The 26,813-nt window shown below is 43.0% G+C and overlaps 1 protein-coding gene across 26 annotated transcripts in view; it reads left to right on the plus strand.

Moving 5' to 3' along the window:
* Nucleotides 1-26,813, plus strand: part of CAMK2G (calcium/calmodulin dependent protein kinase II gamma) — a 119,374-nt gene that overhangs the window by 48,667 nt on the left and 43,894 nt on the right. For all 26 annotated transcript variants that reach the window (XM_068198525.1, XM_068198514.1, XM_068198520.1 and 23 more), the window contains 4 exons: nt 5,467-5,526; nt 20,678-20,732; nt 21,310-21,375; nt 24,227-24,299. In XM_068198525.1, coding sequence (XP_068054626.1) covers nt 5,467-5,526; nt 20,678-20,732; nt 21,310-21,375; nt 24,227-24,299 — 254 coding nt within the window. The remainder of the gene's footprint in view (nt 1-5,466; nt 5,527-20,677; nt 20,733-21,309; nt 21,376-24,226; nt 24,300-26,813) is intronic.

The following is a 26,813-nucleotide window of genomic DNA, read 5'->3' on the forward strand; positions in this document are numbered from 1 at the left end:
GTTTCTAATGCTTGTTGAAGAAAGTATGTTGGAATTAAGTTTTTACACCTTGTTTTCTGGTAGGTGTAAAAACAATCACTTTTACTGATAAATCTTGGTTTATGTCAATAATTGTTTCATCCAGTATTTAAATTAGTTTTTAATACTGACTTCTACCTCCTCTTGCCAGAAGAGGGAATAACCTGAAACAGGTATGCTTTTGCTCACATTTGTTCCTAAAGCAATAAATAAATTTCAGTGGAGGAGGATGGGATTCAAAAAAGGCACTTCTCTTTCATCCTTCCTGGCAGGTAATCCTTTGTGGAGCTTATGGCAAAGCTGTGGCTGGAGGCCATGTTCACATGGCAGCTGCCCATAGCCGGAACAGAAGCCCCCTGTGCATCTCTTTGGAGCAGGAGTCACTCAGAGCATCACAGCTCTGTCTGAATTCGGGAGGATCTCGTGCTGTGTTGCCAGTGCAGGGTGGCAGTGTTGGCACCTGACACCCAACCAGCTCCTCCTGCTCTCTGGCTCGGGTTTGGCCGTCACCCCGCCTGCTTGGGACTCATCTCCTTTTTGGGTTTGTGGTAGGTGTCGTTCTCCAGGCTGTGCCTCTCACAAGCATACCTCAGCTCCGTGCAGACAGGTCTCCCTGTGCTTCCTTGGCAGTCCCTTCTCACACAGCTTCCTAACAGGCTGATTAGGCACAGTGAACTTTTTCTTCATCTTGTTGTTGTTATGTAAATGTTCTCACTTGGCAGCTCTAGACTACTGGGATTTGTAGATATCCTCTACCCTTCTGTGTTTGAAAAGGTTCTCCAGGTCTTGGGTGCTCTTGGAGGAGAAAGACCTGGTAAGGATGAACCTCCTGCAAAGCAGTCATGAATGTAGTGACTACAGTAGAAAACTGGGAACTATTTTGCTGGAGAAAAATGGAGCCTAGAAAATGGGTCTCATGTTATTCAGCCATCTCTGCCACTGCATCTTTAGGATATCAGGCAGAACTGGTCAGACAGTAAAATTATTTTCTTAGGAAACAGTAAGAGATACTCTGCATCAGTATAAAACCAGTCATATTCCACTCTGCTGGAGGTTGCCAGGTGTTTGTGAAATTGAGTTATCTGCTTTGTAGATAACTTCATAGATAAATGATAGATAGATAAATTCATAGAATTTAATTTCTGTTGGGTATACCTTTTTTTAGCATCAAGTTATCCTGAGTGTCTGCTGAAGTTTGATGCACTGTGGAAAATCAGGTCTGCTTTTGGTCTGCTGTCTTTTGTACTCAGGCAGGGTTGTTGTTTTAACCTTCCCAGTTAGAGTTTCTTACAGGGGTGACTTGACTGATTGTGCACAGCCATTTCTGTCCATCCATTGTGCATGAAGAGTCCTGCCTCAGTGAGTGGACTGCATGTTTGTGTGAAATGCAGCAGTTTCATTTTTATAGCTCCTTAACTCTTACAAATGATGGCATTTGGTTATGGAAATAGAAAGCCATTCTTGCTTTCTATTTAAGTAAATCAAAATCAAAAGCCATCCCAGAGAAGTCCCAGTTCTTTTAAAAGGCATTTTCTTGTCAGGTATGTTCTAAAGAAACCCAGCAGTAATGTCACTTAAATGACAGTGCTATGTTTGCAGAGCAATGATGTTAAAGGTACTTGGGTTAAATGCAGGTTTACGTGCTGAACAGAGATACAAAAATCATACTATATAAATAACTGATAAAGATAAATAGATAGTCACACTTTAGTTTGTGTATCAAACATGGGTAAATTTTCTCTTTTTTTAAGCACCATCTTAAGCATTTGCATTTTAAGTTTTGCTACAAAAGAGATACATAGGCTGCACTTTGCTGTCTTTGTAGATACTCATTGCTTCAGACTGCAGATAGAATAATTTTCCAAATTGCGAGATTCTTTTTTTTTTGGCTGGAAAACAGTAAATGAATATTAGATGAGTGTTTGTAATATCCTGTACTTAAGTTTTGAGCATCAGCTATTGTTCATGGCCAGACAGCTCTGTAACATATCAGGAAAAGAGCTTAATGAAATCCAATATTTGAAAGCAGGAGGTGGATGAATTCAGACTTGGAACAGCAGTGCAGAATTTTAACAGGAAGGATAGCTGACATTTGCAGTAATTTCTATGGGTGTATGACTTTATTTATCACTTGAATTCTTGAATGTGAACCCTTGTGTTTTCTAAAGGATATACTTTGGTTTAGGCAGATTATGGAAATTACTGGTTGAATTTCAGAGTTTTGTGAAAGGTGGGAAATAGGCCCAATGTCCCAGGCCTAGAATCCTGTAAGGCAGGTCAGACGTGTTGTTGTGCTCCTGTTAGCTATAAGGTTCCACTGTGCATTAGGAATAAACACTTCCTGTCCACAAATGACCTGCAGAAATAAGTTTTATCTTTAGGGCAGAGGGAGGAGAAATTATTTCTTTGCAAGCTCTTGGTAAGGAAGGGATCTTTTAATAGTTATTTTAATACACTTAAGACTACTTTGCATTATAAAGTTCAGAGAGACCCTGTATGAGAACGGTGTTAAGGCCAACCCATTCACTGCTCTGCTGAACTCAAAAAATTTTGGATATTTTGTCTCCTACTGGGAAACCTTTGTTAGACCAGAGTAAAGTAGAAAATGGAGGTTTTGTTTTTATTCCTTATGTGTTTAGGTACCAGGTTGTTCCCCATAAGTACTGAGTTGACTCTGGTGCTGATTTGATAAGAGTCAAATGTTTACACCGTGCCAAAGGCCACCAGGTGATGAAGACCTTTGGGGATGGGGTGGGTGAGTGTTTATCAAGTCACTGGTTGGGCTGTGTGCTGGTGCTGCCTGGAACAGGACGAGTGATCCTGCAGGAAAGGGAGCTGTGATCCTCTAGGACTCGCGGCAGGAAACCCGCCCAGCCTGACCTTTCACTGCTCTCACTTGTGGCGGCTGACTGCTGCAGGCTGGTGCTCCCAGGGCTGGAGTGTGCTTTTTCTCTGTGAGTTGTGCTTGAGTTGGCCTGTTTTGTTGCCCTGGAGACAGAAGAGTGTGGTATGCTTTCCCCCCGACCAGAAATAGTTTCCTGTACCTTGTGACCGGAGTGCTGTACTCCTCCTCTGGTCTCCGGCCAGGCTGTGTGGTGCTGGAGGGATGGAGTGTGGGGTGGTGACCTCTTGTCACAAGTTCTGGTGTGGCTGCTGCCCATGAACACTAGCTGCCCTGCCAGCTCCCCTCCCTCTGCACCATGGTGTAGGATTTCAGGGGAGCAATTGCTCTTGATTTACATCTCCCATGGCATTTTGATGGTTATGTCATTTTGTTTGAGCCTTGCTCCTGTCAGCTGTCTGTCCTGACTGTCAGGGCTTGGGAGCTGAATAGCACGTGGTGAGCTCTTGCCTCTTCTTCCCCCTTTGCTCAGCTGTTTTTGCTGCCTGCTTCTCTGCGTCCTTGTACTTGGGAACAGATTCTCAGCAAGTATAGCTGTGCACGAGGGCAACGTGATCTGGGTAGATGAAGGATCCCCTTCTGTAGGAGTTCCAAGTAGAGCTGGGAGGGAAAGTGGGGAATTTGCAAGGCCAAAGCATGCGAGCAGGCTGTGGATAGTTTATCTTAAACTGTTGTCCTGCTGTGAGAATCTATGCTGAGTGCAGAGTGTGCGACCCTCTCTGTTGCTTTGCTACTGTGTTTTGCAAAACTTCATGTGTGAGAGATGTTGCTAAAAGGGAAGCAAAGACACCCCCACCTCTCCCAACCAATGCAGGTGAGAAAGTGCTTGCATTGCACCAAGGCCTCAGGAGCATGGAAGCTCTCCCGGCTTTCTTGCTGCCTGGTATTTTATTGGAGAGTGGTTCTGGCACAGAACTCTAAAATATATGCAACAGCAACAATAATTTCCAGGACTGAGAAAGAAGGAGAGATGAAAGGAGTAATTTACCTTCCCCCATTCCTGAACAATAACAGATGAGGATGTAAGCACATTTCAGCCCTATAATGTATTAATTGGGACATTTTCTATGGTTCAGCAGTGGAAAAGAAGACAGGAATCATGCAATGCCCTGAGCTTCTGTTCCCATCCTGGGAGAGAAAAGTGTTCTGTGCTGAGATTTGGCTCAGTCTCTGTCTTCTGCTTATGGGGAAGAGAACAATTGCCCAAAGCCTCCTTTACAGAGAGAAGGGAAGATGATGCAGAGACCAAGGAGCTGAACAGGCAATTTTCAGGCAGAGTAGTGCAGTGCAGTTTTGTTGAAGTGGGTCTCCAGTGGGGTTCCTATAAATCAAAGGGTGCTGCATTCCTACCAGTGATCTGCTGAGTAGTCCAACCAGCCAAGGGTCTTGTTTACTCCTGTAAAGGTCTGTGTGTCACAGGGATACAGTCACACCTGTGCTGAAGATCTGCTAGAGATGAAGTGTCAAGAGTGGGCAGGGACTGCTACTTCCCTTTGCTATGTTCTTTAGATGGCTGGAATGGGAAGTCCAAGGACTGGACGTTCTTACTTGTCTTGTTCTAGGCATCTGCATCCACAAAAGTCTAGATTGTAGCAGCTGCCAGGGCTGCCTAAAATATTTGTCTCCCTCAGTTCCTTTCAGTCAATCTGTGCTTGTCCAGTGTGAGCATTTCACAGGAGAAGATGGGGTTGTTGTAGTGTAAATTCAGGAATCAACCACTGCTGTAGTGAAATGTCTCAGTGCCTAAAATGCCTCCCTGCTCCTTGGCTGAGAAAGGCAGAGTTGTTCTAAGTCCTTCTCCTTTCCTTGAACTCACACATGGGAACAGAAACCATTTTTTAGTCTCCTTGATATTTTTCTTTAATCCAGATGAATGTCGTGCTTGAACTGATGTTGCCTTTGGGCTGGAATAAGCATACTTAGCATTTGAGCAGAACTTCTTGCCTGGAGATTTCTAAGTGCATGATCAGCATTTCACCAGCGAGTCTGTCCATGGACACTGAAGTATAGTTACCTTTACAGTTCACTGAAGCTGGCAGAGTTCTCTATTTCATGTGATGGCTGTGCACTGGCAGGAGCTGTGTATTTCTCCCTGCTACTCTGCCCTTCTTTTGCAGTGTTTCTTTGGAGTGGAAGCAGTTCCTTTTCCCATTTCATGTGTGTTATTTTTTCTGAGATTTTTCCTCCAACTCTCCAGCCTTGGAGAAAGGATACCTCCCAGAAAGGGTCTCATTGGAAGTGGCTTTGCATATTTGAGAAGCTGATGGAAGAGCAGTGCCTTTCATTCTGCAGCTAGTCACTTTGAATCAAAGGCTGCAATAGCAATTTAGTGCTGGCTCTGTAGTGTGAGCAGCAGTCCTTGTGCAGCCTCAGCTGCATAGCCCCCTCCTGAAATGCCTGTGAAGTTTTGGGAGACGGACATGTTCCAGCAGTTCTCAGCCTTCAGGATGTCTGCTGGGTCACTGTATTCCTCTCTCTGTTGAATATGAGCAAGAGCTTAATTCAGAGTTGTGGTACCTAACACCTTGTTTCTTATTCTCTTTCAGATCACCAGAAACTGGAACGTGAAGCTCGAATTTGCCGACTTCTGAAGCATCCAAATATTGGTAAATTTCCTTGGGCTCAGAGGGGTAGGGGTGAGACAAGAGTAGCAATGCATCTCAGCTAGCATGGTGTATGAATACAGATGTATTCTGAATGTTCACAGCAGCTCATCAAAGTTGCCTGTTGAAATCACATCAATAGTTTATCTCTCTGACCAATTCTGCATCTAACCCTGTCCTATGCCTTAGCATCCTGCCCCAGACGTTCACCAAAGAGGGCCATGTTCCTGCCAGCTCACCCCTGCAGAGCTGTCCCTGCTCTTTGGGTGAGGCATGACTCTTGTCTGCTCATCTGACATTCTGCAATGGAAGTGAGGTGTTCCCCACATCCATCCTCTGTTTGTTCTCCTTGGCCCTTACTGACATGTCAGTTTAAATGCACTATTCAGAGGCAAGCCTGAACTTAAAGCGGGGGTGAGCCAATACTTCAGCTCCTCTCATTGCAGTGGCCACTTACTCTGAAAACAAGAGACCAAAACTGAATTGCTTATATTGAAGGGGGGAAAACAGATGAATACTGGAGCAAAGGGAATAGTTTGTCTAAAAATACAGAGGGAGGCAAAATAAGGCACAATATTTAAAAACCTTCCTTATTTACTGAAATGTAGAGAGAGGACATGGTTTTTTTCTAGTTCCAAAGCACCATGGAAGCTTGGACCATTAATAACCCCCTTTTCAGCTTTTTTAAAATAAATAAAGCCTCTAGGATCCTAGCTACAATCTGATTTGAGCTAATTTATTTAAGAAAACATTAAGAAATACCAAACTATCACTTTTAACCAACCCACAGTTAAATGTCCATTCCTGGGAAGACTATGATGTATTGCTTTGTATTACTTTTGCATAATTCAGTCACTGGAGATAATACTTTAAGGGCATCTCTGGTCTTCTGACTTTCAGCTTTGTAATCATTTGCTCCTGTCCTCTGAGGGCCTGGGAGAGGAAAGGTGCCTTAGAGCATACCCCATGGACTGGCATCTGTACTCCATCCCATGTGGGATGGACAAGCAGGTTCCACAAGCTCAGGACCTGACTTAATGCGAAGTTCCTTAGCAGCAGCTTTTAATCAGAAAGAGTTTTCTTGCATCTGAGTGTAGTTGTGATATAGGTATGGCTTGAGAGGCCCTGGGGCCACCTTCTGCAGTAATTTGCACTGATGAATATATTAGCCAGTAAATTAATTGCTCAGCAGTATTCAGACTGACAAAAACTCTAGTTATTGCACTTCGTTTGCCCTGTAAGACTTGCTATACTTAGTTTAGTAGGTGATGTCCCTTTATATTTTGACCTTAACTTCACTTCCATAATCTCTCCTTTTAATAATTTCTTACATCTTTTCTTTCCAAACCTCTCACAGAGTAAATCTTATACACAAAAGGAAAACCACTCTTATAAGTAAACAGCATGGATAGAGAAACATTTCACCTTCCTGGGTCAATTCTACAGTTGTAATGAGTGACAGTGCTAGTCTCCTGTTCTGTTGTGGTTTGGAAAAGACAACAGTTTGGGGGAATATCAATGGTCCCTTGCATTTTCTACAGAGAATTTCATGTCTTCCTAGAAAGAACAGTTTTTCTTTTAAGAAAAGGAACTAGTCATTGTAAACTCAACAAATGCTTACAAATAAAAATAAAAGAATTAATCTTTATGCCTACAACACAGAATCAAAGTGCATTGAATAAGACCTCAAGAAGTCATAATGGTTCATTTTAGCAGTCCTGTGAAAATCTTTTATACCTGGCTGGTTCCAGACATGTTTGTACTTGAAACCTTTAATCCTTTCACAGCCCCTGGTGGCACTCTTTCAAATGTTTCATTTTTCTGTCAGTTAAACATTAAAAACATAATTTGCCTTTCTCTTAGCTTGTTGTTTCTAGCTCTATCTGGAGTATCTGGGGAAAGTAGTTTTTCTTTCTTGTAGCAATCTTTTACATATTTGAAGACTGTTATCATGTCTCTTTTTAGTCTTTTTCTTCAGACTAAACAAACCTAGTTCTTTCAGTCTTTTCTCATATGTCATATTTTCTAGACTTCCAGTCCTTTTTTATTTTTTTTTCCTTTTCTCCTTCCTTCTTCTCTGGACTCTCTCCAGTTGCTTCATATCTTTCTAGAAATGTGAAGCCCAAAATTGGACATGACTGAGGTCATGTCAGTGCTGTCCAGAGGGGAAAGAATTGGCTCACCTGTCCCACCAAAGATGTTTGTTTTGTACATCAACCTTTGAAGCTTTTCATTTAAATATATTGTTGGTGCACATTTGGTTTTTGATACCTTATTGGTCCAGACTACTTTCTGCACAACTTGTGGCAAGCAAATTTTTTTTTTTCTTGTATAGAAGAGGATCCCGATTGAACTGCCTGTATATTACCTTTGTCTTTATTTAAAAAGACAGAAAAAAGAAGAAATGCAGTTTGGAGGTTTGCCTCTCCACATTTGTCAAAACCATTTTGATTTATCTTCTGATAGTGTAAAAGGGTCGCAGCTCCCACAGTAACGTGCTCTTTGATAACAGTGCCATATATTGAATCATGTAGCTAGTTAATAACACTGTTGAATACTGTTGGACTCCAGTCAAACTCTTGAAAATATCACTTGATACATTGTTCCAGTTTGACAATGATCAATTTAGAGTATTTTTCAATGAGTTGTATACACTGTTGTCAGCTAGTTTTGAATACACATTTTTTTCTTAATTGCTTGTGGAAAGAGCATGTAAGATGCTGTCAGAAGCTTTGCTGAAGTCCAGATGCTACATGCATTGCTGCTTCCATGTTCCTTGGACTTGTTATTTTGTCATAGAAGGGAAATGTTGTTCTGATATAGTGGGTTTTTTTCCTCAAAATGTGTATTAGCAGTTAGTAATCACCAAGTTACTGGCATTCCATGTTGTAAACTCTTCTGAGTGAGTGCTTGGTGTTCTGCCTCAGTGTGAGCTGTGTGAGTAACACTGCACAAACCATAAGGAATTCTGCAGCTTTTGCAGTTGCTTTAAATTTCAACTTTTGTTGTTACTGTTTTTGTTGCAAACTGTGTTGCAGCAAGTCAACAGGGACATGAGCCTGTAGCGAGTCTGGGGCAGAAGACTGAAAGTCAGAACTCTGTGAGGCAGGCTGTTTTTCCCTCTTGCCTGTACACAGGATATAAAGCAAGCCTGTTGTTGAATTTGTGGTCTTATGCATTTACTGCAGGACAGTTGATTCTGAACTGCAATGCACTGACCATAGCACTGCTACTCTGATAAAAGAAAGATTCCTCTAGATACAAAGTAGAAGTGATATTTCCATTTGCTGTTGCTTTTTTTTTTTTTTTTGGAAATGACTGCTGTCTGAGTTATCCTAAAATGCCTTCATCAAATATCAGCTCTAATTACAGGCTTTGGCTCTGTAGCTGGGTGTTTGGCTTGTCTTTAGATGCACATTATGGCCAAGGTAATCACAGTGGAGTAATCCCTCTAAAAGCTTGGTGTTGCAATAAGGATTTTTTTGTCTGGACTAAAGAAAGTTGACTTGAATTTTCTTCTGATTTTTGACTTATGGTATGCATGATATGGAATGTGTCATTGTAGCTGGTCAGACTTCACTAGAGTAAGGACTTCTTTCCCTAAATTTCAGTTTGTTCTTTCTCCTTCTGACAACTCCTAGAGAACTTTGCATTCTGGCCCAGAGAGACATTTGCCAGCCATGGTCATCAAATTCAACAGAATTGGATCGAGATCAGTCAGTGATCTGTTCTTTTCAAAAAAGGCATCCATTACTGAGGATATGGGTGTGTAGAAGAGGCAGAAGACAACATCATTAAAACCCCACTGTCCATAAAGAGATAAAGTGCCTGTGGAAGTTGGCAAGAGTTATGGCTGTGTGGGAAATTCCACTTCTAGAACAACTTAGTGTTCCAGTGATTCACTTACATAGAGATCTTGTGACATTAGACATGGATGTATTTGTGAATGTGTAGAAGCTGATGATACAGCTGCTTCCCCCTTAATCCCTGTTATGCTGGAAAGAGGCAGATTTCTATAAGAGCACTCACAGCCCTCACCTTTCATTTGCAGATACTTTGTTGGTTGTGCCACTGAAAATTGTGCAATTGCTAAGATCAGAGCTAAAATTACAGTGTCTTGAATATCAATTCCTGCTTACAGGAACAGCTCTTTTGGTCTTCTGCTTAGTTGAAAACTTTAGTCAGTCTGAAAATCTGAATTTGATTTTTAAGTCCTGTAGTTCATCCACTACAGACGCTGTCTTGTGAAACATTCATTTTTTTCCCATGCTTCCTGCTACCCATCAAATGTTTAAAGCAGTAACAGAGCTGGGAACCCTAGAATCTTCCTGCAGGTTTCTTCAGTGCAAATATGAATTTCAGAAACATGTTAAACATGACCTTTCCTGTCTTATTTCCCAAAGCAATAATGATGCAAAATTCAATCAAAATAATAATTCATCATTTTGAAAAGTCTTTTCTAGCATTCTCCTACAACAATAGGGTTGTGACTTGTTCAGTCTGCTCTGTGTGTGGATTTTGTCCACTGGGTTGTTATGTGCTGCCCTTCTCCTAAATTTTCTTTGTTATGGCAGTCTAAATATGGGCCTCTTCTCTGGATTTGTCACCACTTGATCTGTACTCCTTCTTAGGTATTTTTAATCTAACTGTACAAAAGAAGGTCTTGAATATCTTTTGTTCATAGTTGGAACTGAGCACTTCTGGTTGGTCATTGTGCCCCAGCTCATGGCAGCCCATTGCGGTGAAGAACTGCATGCACTTAGGTCTAGAATAATAAAAACACATATTTTAAGAGAGATTGGTAGTAGCCCAAGAGCCAGAGCCAAATTATTTTTCTGATTTCTGCCTTTGTATCATCTGCTGAATGCTTCAGAGTTAATTTCTTTGAGGGAATTTATAGCAGTGGTGAAATGCTGTCGTCAGCATCTATCAGAATTATTGCCTTTTCAGGTTTTTCCTACTTCAGACTTCTTCTCCAAAATATGCTTGCACCTGAATTCTTCTTATTTTAACTTCTATCTGTTGGCTTTTCTCAGCATAAAACCACAATTTTGGGTATGTCCTTATTTGAAATGGGGAGAAAATGGTATAGAAATCTCCTGTGAATTAGAAGAATTTATTTTGACCCAGTTGAGTTTTATTTCCTTTGACAAGTGGTCTGTCCTCCTAGTACCTCTGAGTTGTGGGAGTGATTTTGATGGATGTGTATAAGAAAAGGGCTCCAGTTTGTGTGCCCTTAAATGATGGTTACAGCTGAGGTCTGAAGTGGGGCAAAGAGAGAAAGAAGGATGCTGTGCTTCTGTGACCTGCCCAGCTGGATTATCCCACAACATTCATAGCGAGCCTTTGTGGGAAAGAGGGTGTGTGGATCACGTCTGCAGACTTCATACTTGTCTTGGTGGTATCAGCCACAACTTCAAGTTCACTCATTCCTGTGAGTTTTAACATACTAGTCTTGATTACAGAGCATTCGGTATTTCCCCCCCTGCTGCCATTTGGAATGTTTCCCTATCACCTTTTCCTTAACAAAAGATTTGAATTGCTTCCTTAGTGAACAAGAAAAAAAACTGTAGGCTGTGTTTTGCTGTAAACAGCAGATTTCCTTGTTTTTATTTGGCTGCAGGCATCCAGACTGCCTTTGGGACAGAAAGAATGTAATGTGCAAAGAATAGTTAAAATGCTGGGGATTCTCCAGTGTTTTGGCCATGATTGCTGCCCTATGGATACTCAGTGGTATCCAAGTGGGATGCTCCTGTGCATGGCTGCCTGTGTAAATCTGCTGCCCTGCAATTTCTATTGCTGGGGGACTGTTTCTGGTGCAGAGGAGATGGTATGGGGAAGGTGGAGCAGGGGGAAAAAAGACCTTGTAGTAAGAGTTACGCTTTGAGACTTTCTCAGTTACTGAGCAGCTTTTCCTTGGAAGTGTCATGGGGCTGTCTCAGAGGACAGCAGGTTGCTGAGCTTCCTAAGGGTTAGGAAGCTCAAACAATAATATTCTCGGACTTACACCTTTACCCTGCCTTTACCCTCTCTTCCTACCTTGCCAAAAGGAAAAAAAAAAAAAACCACCAACAAACACTCAAAAATCCCTCAAACAGACTATCAGCTGAAGTGAGTTCCTGCTGGAAAGTTTGAGCCTTTGAGCTGCAATTTACCATTTGTTATTTCTAGTCTCTTTACTGTTAGAGATTTAGGTGAGTGCCCATGCATGTTTGCCTGCTGGAATGCTCCCCAAAACCCCAGGCAGTCATGTCTCATTCTGATTTTCACAGTTAATTATTTCAGTATTATTTACATCTGCATGTTTTCTTCTTTTACTGCCACCTCTTCCTATAGCTTTTCCTGTGGTTTTAAGAAAACCATTTCTCCGTAATCCATCTCAATTTGGGAATGGAGTAATAATTACATTTTTTTCCTTGCCAGGGGATATATTTATTCTGTATGTCTCTCTGGTCTGTACTAGAGACATATTTAGATTCTGTTATTCATCTATTTAGCTGTGAGATTTATCTGTATGCAAGCAATCCCTTAAAAAATAAATAGTGAGATAAGGGCCAGATTCTGTGCACTCAGAGGTACTGCAGAAATCAGAGGAGGATTCCCCTACTTTCTGCCTTCCCCCCCAAACTGAGGAAAGGAGAGAGCCTCCTTTGGGCTCCCTCTGCCCCAGGCCTGATCAGAGCAGGGGGCGGCTGCACTCTGGTCGAATCCTGCAGGCCACAGGCGGCCTTTGGAGCAGAGCCTGCGTCTGTGCCAGGGGGTCGTGGCTGTCCTGGGCAATGCGAGGCACGAGCCGAGAACATCGGGTTCACACAGCAAGGGTTGGGGATGGAACACCTGCCTGCGTGGATCCATCCCTGATGGCAGAAATGCCAAGATGCAGAGCATTGTAGGAGAGATCTAAAATTTGTCGTGGCCACTATCTGTATATTATTAATTTTAATAAAGTGGGTGTTCTCTGCATATTTTCTTTGAGACACCAGTGAATTTGGCTTGTTATTATTTTGGGTGTTTTTAGAAAAGGCTCTCATATAATACTAGTGGTTATCAGAAGTACTTTGCTTATCTGCTACGTGGGTAATAGGAAATTATTAATAACAATTCTGGATGGTCATAATTGCACTGTTATCTGGAGAGCAGGAGATATTCCTGTGAATGCACTCCTTTGGCTCATCTAATGTTTAAGTAGGGCATTCTAGATGTTATGTATCGTGCTGAACTTCAGCTTTTCAATACAGACATTATAAAATCAAAGGAAAAAGAATATTTACTTGGCACTGAAATGTTTTTTAAAAATACTTTGTGGGTTTTTTAAATTTTTATTCTCGCTTTTTACTTCTGCAGAAAGACAGGTTTCTTAACAGGAAAGGTACTGTTCTCCCTGCAGTTCTTTTCTAGGCTATGAGTTTCTGTGCATAAGGGAATTTCCCAACTGGGCACTACCTTAGCCTCATTTTTTAAGGCTGGAGAGTTAAAAAGGTTACAGTAAGAATAATGGTGAGTGGGACAGGAAGCCCACCTCTGTGCTTGTGGGCCTTTTCATACTTCCTTAGCACTGTTCCTTGCCTTTCTTTGCAGAGCCTGCAGCAGCTTGGTTCTGCCTGAACCTGAGCAGAGTGTTAACAAATACTACTTCTCTTCCATTTTCCAAAGCTTTGGAACTGCAGTTGGTGTGCTTGGGGAGTTTACAGCAAGCTGGTATATGTCTAGCATACCCTGACCTCGCTGTGTCAGATTTGGGAGAGGAGGAAGGAGAGCAAGTTTCTGAGGGGCTGGGGAACAGCAGCCTGCTATGTCCTGTTAGCTAACTGTCCTGCTGCTGCTGGTTACTGCTCTGACAAAGCTGGTCATTAGCTGCTGGGACAGATGATTTCTAGAGGATTATTTGCATTACACAATTTAATGCTTTTTAATAGCAAATTTTTAATTAAAAGGAGAGTCCTTTTGGAAGCAGCCTGAGCAGCTGCAGCTGAATTCTGCATGTTAAATTAGAGAAACAGCTGGGGTGGGAGCTGAGCACCAAGCTCACAGGCAGTCACAGGTTGGTGGTGGCTCCTCGTGGGACAGACATACTGAGTGATGTGAAGCGTGCAGGAAGTGTCCTGGCACACAGCCAGGCTTGGAGATGGTGGGACAGTTCCCATCTTGGCTGCCCGGGCTGGTGAGCAGCTGGGGAAGCTGAGAGTGTGGGTGGTAGCCATCTGCGTCAGTTCACTTGTCACTTGTGCTGCCATGGACGATAGTGCTCAGTTTGCAGTCTGTCGGGCCATGTGTATTTGTAATAGCTTCAGTACCTCCTGGCACGTTGCAGAGTGTCAATGGAAGAGGACATCAGGTAAGTTTTACCCTCCAGTTTTATTCTGCTGGTTCTGATATGCAGAGTGTCTTGAAATAAACTCTTGCAGCATCTCTTACCTGCTCCATTTCTCCATGATACTGGCAAATGTCTGATGTCTGGTTGAAAGTTGCTGAAACGTTAAGCTGTGGTTGTTCCTAATGAGTGGCTGATGTTTAAATGACATGGTTCAGTCTAGAAGATCCCAGAGCACTTTTGTGTTTGCACTACCAAGGCTGCATGGAAGAGTTCCTGTGTTGCAACTACCATGACCCAGGAGACAGCCATAAACCTCTGCATTGTCTTTTATTGGCTCTGCAACACTGGCAACTTAATTTGAGAGCCCTAAATATTGCATAAACACAGTACTCGAAGTGTGTTGGTGCAGAGGTAGTTGGCTGATATTGTCCTTTATGTGCCCATAGTATCAAAATGCTTTACACTTCAGAGCACCACTGAACCTAGATTTAGCAGATAAGATTACCTGTAACTTGAACACTTTCCCTAAGGACAGGCAAAGACCACTGATATGTAGGAGCAAGCAGATTTCATCCCATGTTACCTTTTCCTAAGCAGAGAGGAGTGATTGCTGCATGAAAATACTGGGAATTGTCCTGTGAAATTCTGCTTCTGTACTTGGTTTTTGTTGCAACTTTGGAAACTTCTTTGCTTTAAAATATTTACTTGCCACAGGTTGCCTGAAATGGCCCTGTGTCAACAAGAGCCTGCCTGCCCCACCCATGGGCTAAGCCCCTCTACAGCTCTGCTCTGCTGTTTCCTGTGGATATGGGATACAGGGAATGTTCATCCTGGGGCTTATGTGGCAGGCATAAATCCTCCTGGCCTCTTGTGCTTGACGTAAGAGTAAAAAGATAATAATATTCAGCACACTGGACAGAGTGAAAGGGAGATGTGGGTCAAAGCTAGGCTAGGCATATTCTGTGTTTGTGACCCCAATACCAATTAGCCTTTTAGATATGACCTTTTTAAGATGAGATGTCTGTTGCTTTTCAGTGTCTTACGTTCTTGTAGTTCGGGTGGATTTTTATAAAATTGGATAGCTCTTTTCTGATTTCTTCATGATTCACTTCAACTTTTGCATTCACAGAGTCTTGCTTTGCGTGACTCAGCAGCAATTTGCATTTGTTGTTAGGCTGGTGCAGTTTGTTATGAAGAATATTTTCCTCTTATGTTCAGTTGGTTTGTATCGCACTCAGGCATCAGAGAGCTGAGGCTGCCTGTACAGGGTCACTTTTATTCAGGCATGGAATGCAAACCATGTGGCATGACTGTTACTGCATTGCTGTTTTTTACTAAAATGCCTAATTTTCTCTCATTAATATAATAGCTTATCAGTATTATTTCTTTGTAAAATAAAAAAAGTAAGTGCACAAGGATTTTGGAACACTTTGAAGTAGCAGCTTGAAGTTCTGTTCTTGAGGCAAGAGTTCCAGTGAGACTCTGAAGACAGCAGGCAGGGAAAAGTAATATTCACAGCAGATGTTCTTCGAAAGTGCTTGAACTCCGGTCCACAGCTGCTGTTAGGTTCAGTAACCGCAGCACGTCCCCTTGAGCCACTCAGTGTGGTATCAGGCTCTTTGCAAATGCTCTGGATTGCGTTAGGGCCTCAGACCTTGCACACACACCCACACAAGACAGGAATATCTTGCCCTAACTTGCAGGGTGTGCTGAAGATCTGAGTTTTTGGGGAAGGAGAGCCATTTGGTATCTTTGTTTTTCTGCTGTTAGTTACTTTTCCAAAAGACCAGTGTTGTGGGAGATGCTCCCTGTACAGTAAAATCAGTTTACATAGGTTAAGGCTGGAGAGAAGACTGAGGGAAGAAAATGATGCTTCAAGCAGTTAGCTAGGTTGTGTCTTGTGTGTTGTGATGCCTCACAGCCCTTTAACAGTGTAGTTACATGTGTGCATTTAAAATTGGAGGGACAGCTTTGAGTAGCGCCTCATCACCCTTGGTGGAGCACCACTGCAGTACCAGATTCAGGAGATACTTAAAAAAACCCATTAGGCTTTCTTTGTGCTTGCTGAAAACATTGTTTCGTCAAGATGCTGTATTGAAACCACTGCTTATTCCTCCCAGAATCTATGTGCTTATTGGCAATATCATCCAAGTGGTGATGCACACTTTCTCCTGAGGGAGCAGCTGGTTTTGTTGAAAAGGTTTCTACCTACCAGTCTGTAATTGATGCTGCTTCTTTGGACAGCATTTGTTCTGGCAGTGCTTACTAGTACTCTGTGGTTTTTTAGGTATTGTTTCGAAAGTTATCTGTAAGACTTACCAGTATTACAAAATCAGATGTGCTTGTGAACTCTACAAAACCTCTTTGATTTTTTGTGTGGATGGGACCTTTTTTTCCTCCTGAATTAAACTTTGGGTGAAGTCTTTCACCATATCCTGTAATTGATTTAGTGCCTTGTTGTCTGAATTGCTTCTGTTTTCTTTCCCCTACTCCCCTACTCCCCTCTGTGTCTGTTCTTGTGAACCTAACCATTGTAGTACGTGCACCAGAGGTCTTTGAATGGGAAGAGTCATCAGGTGACTCCAGCTGTGAGTGGTGTTGGCAGGGTCTAATTTCCTACATCTAAAAGAATCCCTGTGTTAAAAGTGTTTGGCTAGGAAGGAAATATGGTTTGAATTGCTGCTTCTTGGTAACAGAATCAGCTAATAGAAATAATCCACCTCATCTTCTGGTGAACAGAGTGAGATGAGCTTCCTTGGCAAATACTGATCTTTTTTTAGTTTGGTTGTATTTTGAAAGACACTCTGTTACTGTTGTACAACTTCTCTCTTGCTGCAGCTTGAGACTTCTTTTGTGATGTGTGCATTTATCTAGCCTACCGTGCTAGACACATGCATCACTGGCCCCCTGATGAGAGGAAAAAAAAAAAGAGTACTGTAATATTTTTAAAGAAAAGCTTAACTGGATGAATACTTTTGGTTTTATTTCTCTGTTTTTCTTATTTTGGATAATCAGGTTTCGGGAGTACTTTGCCCTCCACTGTCTCCATATAATTATACTTTTCACTCTCTTGTAACCTCTGTCAACAGGTTAACAGATATGAGCAGCTTTTGTGGGCTCTGCTCAACCACTGTGTTAAAGCTGAACTTGTGGTAGTAAAGGAGCTGTTAGACAGTGTGTCAGGACCAGCAGCCTGTGGAAGAAATGGGATCCTCTTTTCATGGGAAGATGTTTGAAACATCTGAACAGAGGACAGCCTTGAGTTTTGCTCTTGGAACTGGCCATTCGGGAACCTGTGTTTTACCTTCAGGTGAAGGACATTTGCACAGGTTACCTTTAGGCAGAGAGGGCTCTATACTGTCTGGATGGTGAAGGTATCAGATGTTTTCTTATGTTTGTGTATCTTCAAGGTGAATACTCACACAATGTGGATCATATTTGTGAACAACCACCAAAGTGAAGAGGAGGCACAGAGACTTTTAAAATATTTTCTATCATTCAGTTACTTCTGAATATTTGCCATTTCATGGACTAGCTGGATAGTTTTGGAAAAGGCAGGTCATGTTTTTAAGCTAATCATCCCTCAGTTAGGGATGTTAGCACTGTAGTAGAAAGCAGGGCGTTTTAACTTTGCATGTAGGCAGAGTGAACCATGGCCTCAGAGCTGTCCATTGCAGACTCCTTGCTAGTCAGGAAAGCTCTTGTGGCTCTGCAGGAGGGTAGGTAAGTAAAAGTTTAGGGTGAAAGGATTCCAGGTTTTATTTCTGTTCTGCTACTGTGTATTGGTTTTGTTTCTTCGCATAAGTGTGAAGTTAGGGCTGGAACTGAGAGTCACAAGAGTTTTGGTGTATTCAGACTTTTATTTTGATCCTTTCTGACTCCCCTTATTGCTGTCCCACTTCACACTTAAAGCCTGCCATTCTGAGCTGTCACTCATTATTCCTGTGCAAGGTGGTGGTGCCCAGTGTAATTTTTCCTACAGCTTTTCTGAATTTTGCTGTTCTACCATTACTCCCTGAGCTTCATTACCTCAGCAGATGAAATCCCAGGCAGATTTTATTCCAGCATCATTGTGGGCTGTTGTGAGGAGGCAGCTCCCTTGTTGAGTTAATGACCTGTGTCCTGCCTTCAAGGCCTTCTTTTGCTGTGCAGCCCTAGGGTGGTGCACAACGTCAGTATTTATGAACTGTCTCTGTTGTCTTGTCATGGCTCCTCACCTAAGGACGCAAGTAGTGTTTTACTGTCCTTGAAGGCTCTTTTTTGCTGCCTCTGCCAGTCTCTGCCAGCTGAATTGCTACTTCCTTCCCTTTTCATAATGTAGCTGACAAAATTGCTTTCCTTGAGACAAAGCAATAGCACCAATCAGCTCATTTGTGTTTTATTTTCTGATGTAATTTGCTGCCCGAATCTTTGCATCAAAGTTTATCATTCACTGTTCCTCACTTCTACCTGCCAACATGTTTACATGTCTTCTTCAAGGCCACTGTTCTCAGCATGCTGGTGGCTGTACTCCTCCATCGTGATATCACTCGTGGCACTCTCCTCTGTGCTTGGTGTTTCTTGTAGTGCTTTGGTGACCGTTCAGGTGCCAGAGGAAGGAGAATGCTTTTTCATGCCCACTGAGCATCACCAAACATGACCTTTTTAGTACATTCAGCTTTCCTTGAAGTTTCTCCATCTGTTCATAACGTCTCTCCTCAGACTTTTGCCTGTGTTCTGGGTTTCAGCTCTTGTTGATGTGCTTTTGTCCTGGTTTCACCTCAAGCAGTCTTCACTGGAGTGAAAACTGCCCTGCACTGGAAGTCCAAGTGTCTTTTTCAGCTGCTTTCCATCCTGTTTCCAATCTTGAATGGAAATCTCTCCTAGGAAATACCTTTCTTCTCACTTGTGTTTTTGTAATGCCACCTCTGCTGCTTTCTGCCAAGTGCTCAGGAGGCAAATTTTCTTGTAAACACAAATTAGTGTTACAATAAAGTTATTACAAACACAACTAAAACTGCTTATTTGGAAGAATTTTTTGTTTGCAGCAAGTGATTTACAGGACATAGTTGGTCAGGGTGATGTGTCTGTTCTCACGCATTAGGAACAGCATGTTGCACCTGAATGCTGTACTGGCTTGTTCGCAGCATTTTGCTGGATGGAGTGCTCCTCCCAAACCCCTGCAATTAGATATGGGGAAATGCTAAGGAAAGGAAACTAGCCAAGGGACCAGGACAGAGAGCTTTTAGATAAAGGGAGAAAAAATATGGGAATCAACAGGCAAAAAGAACAAGGAAAGAATTAAATCCTCTGAGGAAGGGTACTGGCAGTGGTCTCTGCACATCTGTGCTACTCTCTCTTCTGGGTTTGAGTGTGTTTGCATGCACATGGAAGGATGCCTGAACAAAGGAGAGTTGCAAGGAGGAGTAAAGAAGAGCACTAACAACATGTGCAAAAGCTGTTCCATACGTGCCCAGTGCTAGTTTGAAACCTTCCCAAGACAGTGATGATGGTAGCTGATGTCATGCACTGATAAGCAGTGCAAACTGACTTCTTGATACTGACAGAGAGAAAATCATGATGCTGGGAAAATCAAGGCAGGTCACCTGTGTTGTATGGGGAAGAGAATGGAAGATAGGGAAGAGAGGCAAAGGTAACATTGAGGTGACAGAGCAGGATAATGAGATTTTTCTTGTAACCATGAGAACGGTCAACGCTATTTTGGTCAATACTCAATTACAAGGTGTTAAAGTGACTGAGACCTGGTCTTGTCTCAGCTAGTTGCTTTACTTGGGTGAATCAATAGGCAAAGATTATAGATGGTCATGTGAAGAAGACATCTTGTTCTAGTCAGGATGTGAAGGCTTAGGAACTGAGTGAAAGAGAATTGCTAACTTGTGACTGATTGGCAGGGAAAAGAGTGATGTTCTGCAGCAGAGGAAAAAAACCAAAAAGTCTGGTTTCTTTATCCATATGAAGTTTCTCCTCTTGGGTTACAACAGTGCCTAGGTATCCAAGAATGGTCAAAGAAATGGAGATTTTGATTCAGACAGGAAGAAATGGCACTGTGCTGAATGCATAGATACAGTAGTTATTGCCTGTGTGTAACATGGGGAAAGGGGAGAACAGAACCTCAGAGATCCCAAAATATCAGGGGATAGTGGCCCATCATGGGCCTGGGACATGGAACAGTAAAAGATGAAAGTTAATTTAGGTAATAGGAGCAGAATTAAGGAGGGATAGCTGAAGGTGGATGAAATTTTGAGAAGCGGAATGTGATCAAATATGTCATGGGAAACAAGCAGGTCAGAAAAATGAGTCAAGAAACTGGTTCTGAATTTTTGCAGTGTAAGTCAGAATGGAGTGAGAAAAAGGGAATAACAGAAGAGAGAACATTGTTGAGCCTTACAGATAAATGGCAGAAAGGAGGCCAATGGTACTGACACGCAGGTAGAATCAGAAGTCAATTTATGGATTGAGGGCTTGTTTCGGGACTCAGAAAAAGGTTTGTTTTAGGAAATAATGGATTGGGAGAGATGCCAAAATATGAGCCATGTAGGAAAATGTTGGCAGATATGAAAGGAGGGTACTGAAATATTAGAGAGGAAGAATGAACAGGAGGTCAAAAATACTTGGAGCTTGTTTTGACGCTGGAGAGGGGTAAATGTATGTGCAGGACACCCATCTGTTCCTTTGAGATAACGGAAGAAAATAGGTCACTAAGGGAGCACACAGAGTAAAGGGCATGGGGAATTAATAGACTGAGTAGGTTGAGGGAGAACTTGGTTGTGTGCATGAGATTGATTTGTGAAGTGTCGTATTTGCTCTTTAAATCTTCACTTCTTGATTATGTTTTTGCAGTGCGACTCCATGACAGTATTTCAGAAGAAGGTTTCCATTACCTCGTCTTTGATCTGTAAGTGTCTGTCTCTGATGCTTCACCAGTGATGCAGGCACGTTGGTGGTTGACTAAAAGTGGAATAAAAAGCACCTGCATTAGTATAATTCTCCCTTTCTCTTTTGAGACCTGTAAATACCTCTGGCCTATTTGATAAAAATCCATTGACTAGGTGGTGGAGACAGACCAGGAAGGCTCCTGGCACCAGGTGTAAGTGTGGGATGGCAAAGAATGTCTGTCTTGTGTATGGAGACAGTTTGATTTTTGCCTCTGAGGCAGCCCAGCGGGGGTCAGAGGAGGGCTGTCCTTCCCAAGCTCAGCATACACTACGCTCAGCAGAGGTGTGTTGGCAGTTCGTGCGCAGTGTGTCAACAGTGTGCTCTACACTGCTGGTAAAATGCAGTCCAGGGGCTCAGTCGTGTGGATATAGCAGTGCTGGTGCCATGGTGGTGGAGCTCTGCCCTGGTTCCCCTGTAAGGCAGCATCCCGTGTAGGCTGTGGCAAAGGGCCCAGGTGGGTGGCCATATGCATCCTGTGCAGCCTTTAACTGCACGAGCACGGGCTCTGTAACATCCTTTGTTCTTTTGCAATCCAGGGTTACTGGAGGGGAGCTCTTTGAAGATATTGTTGCTAGAGAATACTACAGTGAAGCAGATGCCAGGTAAGGCTGTTTCCAGACCCTTGCATGCGTGTTCCATGTACATGTACAAGTGGAATGAGTTTCCTGACTGCTGATCTGCATGTGGCTTTGTTCTAACACTCTTGCCCCTTGTCTGGATAAAACAAATCCTCTTTCTGCTATTAGCATGAACTTAATTGTCACCAGACAGCCTGACTCAGTATAGCTATAGACCTTGCCTACTTGCAGACACTGCTGTCTCTGCCACTTGCACATTCTGTGCTCTTTGCTGGGAGAAAGAGCAGCTTTGTCTACCTGGCCTTTTTTGTAGGTGGTGACAGTGTGTCCTTACTGAACAAACATAAAGAAGAGCTGTGAGGGTGCTGCCTGCTTGGCTTTCTTTTTCTAGCATGGTTTCCAGTGATGTGCCGCTGCTGTTGGGCAGATCCACTCAATTTGCCTGTGTCTAGGTAATGGTTTACAGGGCAGTGAGGAGAGGGGGCTTTCAAGGCTGTGTTTTTGTGGAAGCTCTCTCTGACAGTCAGCTGGTCAGTGCAGTGACAGAAGGCACAACATGAGAGAGCAACCTTCATATTTTAATGTTAAAAAATTTGGAGTTATGCCCTTCTGTTCCTGAATGTGTCCCCTCTCTCCCACATGTGAGTTTCCTGAAGTGGCACATGCATGTCCCTGTTTATGCAGGGTGGATGTTATGTGCAGCAGTAGCTCAGAGTGTTGTCTGACCCATCCATCTGCTGGACATGCAGCATCTGGAATCAAAGCTGGGATTAGGCCACTCCTATTCTGCTTTGGCATGGCCTCGGAGTGGCCCAGTGGTGGTATTTCACCCTGCTGACTGAACACCCAGTCATGTTCTTATCCCATATTAACCCTTGCTGAAGCAGAAATCAGGGGAGCCATGAGAAGAGAGGAATAAGAAGGAAGTAGTGGGTACTGTGGCAGGTTGAGCTTGGTAGGCAGTACTTTCAGGACGATGACACTGAATGCAGGGAAGGAAAGAGAGCGTGACCTGGGGTGTTGGTGTAGGTACCGCTAATGGAGTCTGCAGGCACTTAATTTGCTTTCCCCATGGTTCACTTACAGTGTCTGTCTTCTGGTCATTGCAGGCTTTCAAATGAGGCGCTGCCCTGTGTGCTCTGCCAGGAACCAGCTGGTGATTGGGAAGGCCAGTGAACTCATCAGCTCTGCTGGAGCTCCTGGCAGAGAGGTCTGAGAGCCCCATAGATGTTTTCAGTGGGGTGTACAGATCTTGTAGGCACAGCATCTCAGAGGAATACACAGTCAATCATGCCACTCTGCCTTGAAGTTGGGAAGTTTTGAAGTTATCAATCACAATCCTTCCCCTGCTCCTCTTGCTAGTGCCTGTTCCTTGAAGTGCTCAAAAGCTGTCAGTGACTGACACTGCTCGGGAAAATTATGGCAGGGTTAGGGGAAAAGGAGGACTATCTGTTGCTCTGTGAGCTCTCCTTAGGGTGCTCAGCCCTCTGACTGTCAGCTGGTCAGGTCTCCAAATGCCCATAAGATGACAGAGTGAAACTCCTCCCTTTCTCTCCCCATGCTGTGCTGAATTCCAGAGCAGTCTGAGAGAGCGAGGGAGCGAGGTCTGTGCCAATCTGCCGTGTTTGGCTCGCCTGGGACACCTCACACTTTTGCCATTTTTGGCCAGAAAATCTCTCTCGCTCAGACTCAGCTCTGTTCTAATTATACATTTTTGTTTTGGGAGCAGGGAGATTTTCATGGATTCTGACCCTGAGGATCGTACTGCCAGCTCCAGAGGGGTGGGGGTAGCAAATACACAGTGCTGTACCTCCTCTCCTCTTCCTCTCCTCACCCTCTTCCCATCTTTTCCTGTAGCCTCTTTTCAAATATTTGTAAAAATATTTTCTTTCAAATATTTCAACAATTTCAAATTTATTCCTCTGAGATTTGTAGAAGTCAGTGAAGGGTCTGAGAGATCCTACAGTGAGGACATAGATCTCTCTGAGTTGTCCACATCTGCATGCTTATTGCCCAGCTATAGTTGTCAAAATCCCTATTCCATTCCAGATTCACCCTTGGGAGCCAAGTAAGAGTTTAGTGGAAGAGATAGTTCCAACCCGGAATCTCACCCATGGGTGGACTGTGCTGTTGTTATGTGACAGGTGTAAATAACATCTTGTTTTTGTCCCTGTGGTTTACGGCAGTGGGAATGGCAGAGAGGGTTTTCTGTGAGCTGGGGGAGTGCAGCACGCTGCACTTAACGGAATGAGTCTGCTTTTCAGATTACTAACCCCTTAAGTGGGATCTGTACTTAAAAGGCACCCAGCAAGCGGGTGTGTGTGCACATTGTGTATATAAAGTGCTTGAGATGCTGCTCTGAAAGCTTTGCAAACTGGCAGGCGCCCAGGCGTCGTCATCCTGAATTTTCTGGGGAAGGCTGCTGCTTTCCCAAAGTTTATTCTTCACTCGGGACTAGTCCAGTGGAATGTTTCCTGGAGCAACTTGGTCTTGCTTGCACAATTTCAGCTGCTGTTTGAAGACACTCAGATGCCTTGGTTGTTCTGTGTGGGGTGGGCACTGTTGGCTGAAGGAACAAGTGAGAGGCTTAGTATGATGGGAAGGGAAGGAAGGAAATGATGGGAGGTAGGAGTGAGGCTTTGTGGTCCTGCTACAGAAAGGATGTTTGGCATCCTGTTGCTGGGGGGGCTGGTTTTGTTCAGCTGTGATGGTGCTGAGCTGTGGCATCCACTGGTCGTGATGAAGAGATTCAGCATGAGCACTTGAATGCCCCCTAGTACAAATATAAAAGTTTGTACTTTTATACAAAGTATGATGAGATGAGATGTTAAATGTGTGTGCGTAACTTTGTGTGTCTCTCCCTTTTATCTTGCAGCCACTGTATTCATCAGATACTGGAGAGTGTGAATCACATTCACCAGCATGATATCGTGCACAGGGACTTGAAGGTAATGTTTCCTCTGTGCTGTAGTCCAAGGAGAGCAGCCAGGGGATCATTGGAAGAGGAATATTGTGTTGCAGGGATTTTTGTGTGGGCTTTTTTGGGTTTGGTTTTGTTTTTTGGTTTTTTTGTGGGTTTTTTTTAAATTATTATTATTTTTTATTTGAACTGTGTTCAGGGGTTCCTGAAGCACAAATTTGCTTCTTCAGAGTTTTCTAGAGGGCTAGAGGGTGTGCTGAACTCCCAAGGAAGTTTTCAGTCTTTGTGAACCTTGCCAGTTCTCAGCCTCTCTTAGGCAGCTCCAGGATGTGGTAGTTGTGAATCTTGGAGAGAAGTATGCTTCCAGAGAAACTTGGGTAGGGTTCATTATAATGAAGGACACTTTCTAGTTTGTGATTGAAGAGATCTCTAGAGACCTGGAGCAATCTTTGTTCAATCTGCCAGGATGAGTTTGTCTGCACAGAGCATGTATATTTTTATTCTGCAGTGTTGCCAAATACATGCCACTGCGCTAGGACAGAGATGTTCAACAAGAATTTTTTGTGTTATTTCTTTCTTCTCTCATCAGTAGAAGCACTTTTAATCTAAAACCAAAACTGCTGGCCAGTTAAAGACTGGATGAATCAATCATTTGACGCATTATAACACATTTATAGCACCTAAGCCTCCCCAGTGGAGTCACCTAAACTCCCCAAACTGGGCAGCTGTGCTGGGAGCTGGGCAGGCTCCAACATGAAGAGATTTGTGTGGGAAAATCTGCGTGCCCTGGAGCCTTCTCTGTCTAAAGTGGCAATGGTGATGGTCACCAACAGCCCAGTTAAATTAATGCAGGATGACACCTGCTGCTAGTGTTGGTTTGGGCTTGTTAAACAATGTACAAGGGGGAAAGTAGAAAAATATTTTGCAGAGAACAAGGTAAAAGCACATTGCAAGCTTGGTGGCAGTGTTCCTCTGGTGTTTTGATCTGTGGAGAACTCTTTGTGTTTCTGACAAACTCCTATGCAACACTTTTGACCTTCTGCTTCACTACACTGTGAAAAAATACAAATGATCTACTGTGGGCTGTGGCTGCTCCTGATTAGACCCAACACCAGCTCCTGAGAAAGTAACATCCAAGAGGCACTGCTGCCCAAAATTAGGGAGTCTATGAAAATCAATGTTTTCCAGTACAGAAGAAGCTTTTGTTGTGTTCAAATATAATCTGATTTCCTTCCAAACGTTTTGTTTGTAGGAAAGCTATCAACTTGTTCAGAATTTATCAGCTTCTAGACACTCCCTACTGTAGTTAATGTTTCTTCTCTGTAGTTAATGTTGCTTGCTCTGGTTGACTGAAACTATCCAGGCCTGAAGAGTAACCATTCCTTTTAGCAATGAAAGTTCCTATGCTTTTTATTTAATATTTAGCTCCTCTCCAAAAGCTTGGCCTTCAGGGTCAGTGTGTAATAACTGCAGAGCCTGCTTCAAGTAAAGTTTTGTCTTTTGCACCTCACTCTCATAAGCCTGTCTTTTGGCTGACATTAAAGAATGCTATTAAAAAAGCTATTAAAGAATGTCAAATGTTGATCTGCCTATAGGGACTGTAAGAAATTAGGGAGTGCATTCACATCCTCACCAAAAAGTATGTGAAACCTGAGACAACCCATATGCTGGTAAACATGCACATGGATAAGCATCATTGGCCTTAAGGTGTTTGCTTCTAAAATAGAGGTACAAAGTGCTTAACTAGCACAAGTCTGTCTTAAATGTTGGTCTTAGTCAAGCTAAGTCTAGGTGCAATCTGGAGTTGAGAGGGATTTTCAGAATATTTAATTGATCTTCTGCTTTAGGGTCTTGTTTATAGTGGTGAATTTTCATGAGTGTAACTTGATTGCCACAATCTCTTCTTCTTGCCATATACTGAAAAGCCACTGGCATCCAAATGTATTGAGACCCAGTTGTCCTTCCTTCCATGCTGCTTATGGCAAGGACTGTGTTGAGGAAGGCTTTTCTCCTTTCATTCAAAGCAGAAGTAGGCACATGCCCAGTACTTTAGGACAGATGAGTGAGCAAAGCACCTTGTGCCTGTCAGGCAGAACAGGGGTAAAGAGTGGCTATGGGGTGAAAATAGTGAGCAGGGTGTAAAAAAGGCCTTTATCAGATTTGTTAAACTGAGACAAGCTCCTGTTTCTGGATTTCCAGGCTTCTATCCTGCTCAGTTAAAAAATCAACTTGATATAAAATTGCATAAAAGATGAGGATAGGATGAGAAAACACTTATTTGTTTTGACCTGCCTATCTTCAAGTTGATTTTCCAGCAAAGCCATAATAGCCATCACCTTAAAGGCTTTGGGGTTCAAGGGGTCCCATGTAACTAGCTGCTCTGGTGCTTCAGAGGAAGCTGCCAATTCTCAGTCCAGTTTTTGGAGCTGTGTAAAGCCTTCTTCTGAAGTCCTCTGCTGGAACATAACAGAATTATGCTTTGAGTGAGATTCATTCAAGGTGGAAATGTGAGGGTCAAAAGTCTGTCTCCCTTTCCTGGCAC

This window comes from Anomalospiza imberbis, chromosome 8, assembly GCF_031753505.1.
Source record: "Anomalospiza imberbis isolate Cuckoo-Finch-1a 21T00152 chromosome 8, ASM3175350v1, whole genome shotgun sequence".
NCBI lineage: Eukaryota > Metazoa > Chordata > Aves > Passeriformes > Viduidae > Anomalospiza > Anomalospiza imberbis.